Source organism: Eumetopias jubatus, unplaced genomic scaffold (assembly GCF_037043125.1).
Source record: "Eumetopias jubatus isolate StellerSeaLion01/CBP00866 unplaced genomic scaffold, mEumJub1_p1.0 scaffold_7, whole genome shotgun sequence".
NCBI lineage: Eukaryota > Metazoa > Chordata > Mammalia > Carnivora > Otariidae > Eumetopias > Eumetopias jubatus.
The window spans coordinates 140,309,985-140,314,820 of record NW_028274813.1 but is presented as its reverse complement, the minus strand read 5'-3'; the positions used below and the strand labels follow the sequence as shown (position 1 = coordinate 140,314,820).

Below are 4,836 nucleotides of genomic sequence, written 5' to 3'. Positions count from 1 at the left end.
TCAGGGGTACCAGCACGTTTGAATTTTGTTTGGAATCACTCACCCTGCATGACAGTAATAGTGAGGCAACCACGGCCTCTTGATTGGTGAATTCTTTGGATGAGAGGAATCAATATGGAAGAAATATGGCGAAGATGCCAGTGAAATGGGCTGAAATACCAATAAAATCAGGAATCATGTAAGAAGGGAGAGGCAGTATAAAAATTTGGGAGGCTGAGGCATATTGTGAGTAAGGGACTAAGAAATACCGAATCTGTAAGCCAAAAGACAAAGCCCCACAGCCCCCACATTCTCTTAGGAGCTTATTTATGTCCATCTCTGTCCCACCTGGCTGAACCATCCATACTTAAAGACTGCACACACGTTACCATTAGCAATATTCAGCTGGTCCAGGTGATCTTGGGCATGTAGTTGAGGGAAGAGGAAGCATGGTGCCTGTGTTCTGGAAATAGGCCACTGAGTTCCATTTGTGGTTCCACTAATTTATACCTATGGGTCATAGCTATATGGGCAAATTTAACCTCTCTCTCTATATATAAAGTACTTGCTTTATAAAGTTATAGCAAGTACTTCATAAGGTTGGTCTGGGAATTAAATTGGTGCTTTGGAGAGTGCTTAGTACATAGCACAAACTCTGTAAATGTACCCTGTCTTTGCTGAATGGTCAGGAAATCTGGATCTCCTGGAACTGATGCACCTGCGTATCTTCACCTCTCAGCCAAGAGAAGAATGTTCTGCAGTTGATGCCTACAGAATTTTACACATTTTACATTAGGTAAATTGTTAGAATTGTGCTGGGTTTCAGTTCATTTGCTTGTTCAGTTACTAAAAAGACATATGAAAACTGTCCGCTTAAATTCTGTATTTTTCTTATTATCTATTTGTATATCTGATGCTGGGTAACTAAACGAATACAAAACTGTAATAGTTCTATCTTCCAGGTAAATTACAATGTCTATATACTAACCTTATTTATTTCTAGTAATGTGTTTATCCTTAATATCAACTTCCTCTATTGCAAAAGCCACAGCATTGCATTTTTTTCATTCTATTACTTTTAATGTTTCTGTATTCTTATATTGTAGCTGTGTATTTTAAACAGCATACAGTTTCATTTTAATTTTAATCAAGTCTGACCATCTTGGGGCGCCTGGGTGGCTCAGTCATTAAGCGTCTGCCTTTGGCTCAGGTCATGATCCCAGGGTCCTGGGATCGAGCCCCACATATGGCTCCCTGCTCCGTGGGAAGCCTGCTTCTCCCTCTCCCACTCCCCCTGCTTGTGTTCCTGCTCTCACTGTCTCCCTCTCTGTCAAATAAATGAATAAATAAAATCTTAAAAAAAAAGAAGTCTGATCATCTTGGAGTTTTAGTTTTTAAGCCATATTCATTTAATCTGAGAGTGTAATTGTGTTATAACATTCCCATATCACTACTGTATTTAGTTTTTGTCCCTTTATATATTTCACTTTTTTATCTTTCCATTCTTATATTATGATTAGTTTCAATACTTTTGTTATTCTTTTCTTTTATAATCTTGTCACTTATATGTCAAAAACTTTTGTCAAAATCCCCTTTTTTTGAATGTCTAGAGATAACACAAAATACTGAATACAAAGAACTCAGAGAGTTCAGGATTGATTGTGCTGTTATAAGGAATAATGAGATTGTGCTAAACTGCATGGGAACACACATTTCTGTATGTATAATAGCACAGTGAGCTATTAATGCCATCATAGGAATTACCAATGTCCTATTTTGTAAGTCCTTTATCTGTGTCTGCTACAACTGACCAGAGCCACTGAATATCTGATTTCATTAGATGCTAACCACTGAGCCTGCAAAAAGGACAGAAAGATTATTTACACACCTCACACTCAACACAACAGGAAATCCTATTAGCTTTTCACTTTCAGCTTGCAGCTCTTCCATATACTATATTATATGATGGTGTATCTTTTATATATATCTCCAATTATGTAACTTTTAGACACATTTATATGCATATACATAATTATTAAATATATACTTCCAAATATAAATAATTTCACATCAAGCTTAACAGGATAAAAACATGTAAACATACACACCTGGTTCTGGTCAAGTAAAACACAAAACCACAAGGTAACCACATGTTCAAGAGTGCACTTGAAGGGGAATGAGGGAAGGAACAGACATGTAAACAACAAAGATGAGCAGTTGTACCACAAAGGCCCTGCGAGGGTCCATTTCTTAAGGCTGTAGTAGCAAAAAGCTCCTTGTTCAGTTAAGACTTCTCCCTTCACCCTGTCACATTTATTCTTGAGGGACTTCAAAATGAGTGTGGAAATTCTGTAAACACTAGACTAGAACTGAGTCAATCCTGTTGAAAACAGAGATGACAAAATAAACCATAAACTACATTAATATTCATTTCATCAAACAATAACTTTAAGGACTTTTTGTTACAGTTCACCACAGTAAAGCACCATAACCTTGAAATGGGGATGGACAAGAAAACAGAGATGGATGCTTTATAAAAATGGCTTCAATAGCCTCTGTGAATGATAGATGTGTCTATAAACAGAAAACAAGCAACAGCAGATGGCAGAGCCTTAGCACAACAGACCACATGCCACAGCATAATGCCACAGATCAAACTGAAAAAAATTTTCCCGCTCATAATGAAGCAAGTCCCACTGGTCCTCTGAGAAAGAAAGCTCATCATTTGCCAGTGAAAGAAAACACTTAAACAACAGATTGGCCAGCCGAAGCATGACAAGCTCTTTTTTACTGCTTTTAAAGGGCAGCTCACCCTCTCCCACCTGAGTAGGCTCCAAAAGTTGACTGCAGTGAGCACCGGATTCCCCAGCACCCTGCCTCTGAGGATCCTCTCCCGGGCCCTCAGGGTCTGCATGCTTGTAAAAACAGTTCTCTCCAAATGGGCAGAAACCCCTGCCTTCAGCAAAATACCTGCAAGTCTTGTTGCTCATTGCCTCCTTGTACTGCTGGATAAGTTTCTGCTTCTCTTCCTCCTCCTCCACCCAGAACTCACTGGGAATGACAAAGTTGGAGGTGACCCTGCACTGTGGACAGGACTTGACGATCCTGTTGCCAAACTGTTTGTCAGTCCTCCACCTGCGGATACACTTAAGACAGTAGGTGTGGTTGCAGTTGGAGAGGATGCCAAAGCGGCAGTCACTGGGGTTGGCTTTCTCATAGACAACCTCCATGCAGATGCCACACACTTTGTCCATACTTCGCTGCACTGCAAACGAGAGTTCCATATCCTCCTCGTGTGCTTCAATGCAAGCCTTTATATGGTCTGCCCTCTGCACAGCATCCACAGGGTGCAAGACCTGAAGCCCACACATATCGCATATCTCTCCATGGAGATACATGCAGCTCTCCCCACGAAAGCACTGCCCCATGGCAGCATCCCGGCAAAGCTGCTGCCCCCTTCCCGCTGCAATCTGTTCCCTCTCAGTCACCGAGCTCTGTAGAGGAGCCCTGGGAACAAAAGGGAAAATGCGGCCCCGGTAAGGTTGCCCAGGAACAAACTCAATGGCATTCTCCCAGCCTTCTGCACCTGCTCCTCCAGCAGCTTCAAGGCCTGCAGTGTCTCTCTCAGCTTCAAAGAAACCCCTTTCAGCAGCCAAGCCAATCACAGGAAAGGAGCAAGAGGACGCAGCAAGGGGGGCTTCCGCCACTTCCTGAGGCAGGGTCTCAGTATGCGCAGCCGTGCTAGGGCCTTGGTCTGCGGAGGCCCAAGGCGGTAAACCATGGCCCTCCCTGGCCAACTGCCGGCCTGAGAGGTCATGAGAGTAACGACAGTTCTCCCCCTCCTTGCAAAGCCCATGCAGATAATACCTGCAGGTGACTTGCTTCGTCCAGCTGCCACCACTCCGGCCCTGCAGGCGACTGGGCCCAGCCCCTCCCCCTGTAGCCTGGGCAGGCCTCAGACGTGACGTGCGGAGGGGGGCCGGACCTGCAGCTGCAAATTGCCGGAAGACCGGGCGCGTGCGGAGGGAAGGCCCAGTTGCACCCTCCCCCGCTGCCTCGGCACCCGGGGATGCCCCAGGTGTCTCAGAGGCTTCAGTGGGAGCTGCAGGCTCTTCCATGGCAGCTTCGTCTCCCCAAATGGTACCGGAACTTCTCCGGTGTCTCTTCCTTTCGGCTTGAGGCCCAGAGAGCCGGAGCTGGCACCGGGGTGTCTTATCTATGAAGTGTGCATCTCTTTTCCTTCTCCCCTGCTCTCTTCCTGTGACTATGGGTTCCTACTTCCTCTCTGGCAGGCGCGGCGGACACTTCCTGTGGGGGCAACGTCAGTCCTCTATTCATTCTGTACGGTCCGTACAGCGCGTTCGGTGATTCCGTATCCTCCTTTGTTCTCGTCAGTCGGGGCTGCCCCGCCCCTTCCCCGGCCTCTGCCCAGCTCCTCTGCACGCCAGCTGGCCGATCCCAATGCCTCTCGCTCGCGCGCTTCTCTGGAGGACGTAATCACAGCTCTTTGAGGTTTTAATTTAATCTCTTCCAGTGTTCACTCAGACACATTGTATTTTATTGCTTTTTCATATATGTCTGTTTTAAAAATCATAATCCTCCCCCCCACGTCACCGCTTATGCTGGAACATCTCATTCATGAATATTATATATATATATATATATATATTTTTTTTTTTCCTGTTCACTCCATTTTATGTCTACACGGGTCTTGTGTCTGTGTGTGTGTGTGTGTATGTGTGTGTGTGTGTGTGTGTGTTGCTTCCTAGCCTTATGGCTGTCACTGTAGAAAGCTTTTTGTTGACAAGACATGATTTCTTTTGGTCTTTATTCTGGAAATTCTTGCAAGCTTACTTG

The 4,836-nt window shown here is 44.6% G+C and overlaps 1 protein-coding gene across 1 annotated transcript; it reads right to left on the bottom strand.

Moving 5' to 3' along the window:
• Positions 1 to 2,553: 2,553 nt before the first annotated feature.
• MKRN3 (makorin ring finger protein 3) lies at positions 2,554 to 4,097 on the bottom strand. Its single transcript, XM_028122815.2, is given in 2 exon segments — positions 2,554 to 2,633; positions 2,636 to 4,097. Coding segments are annotated over 2 exon segments (1,542 nt in total).
• Between the last annotated feature and the right edge of the window lie 739 nt (positions 4,098 to 4,836).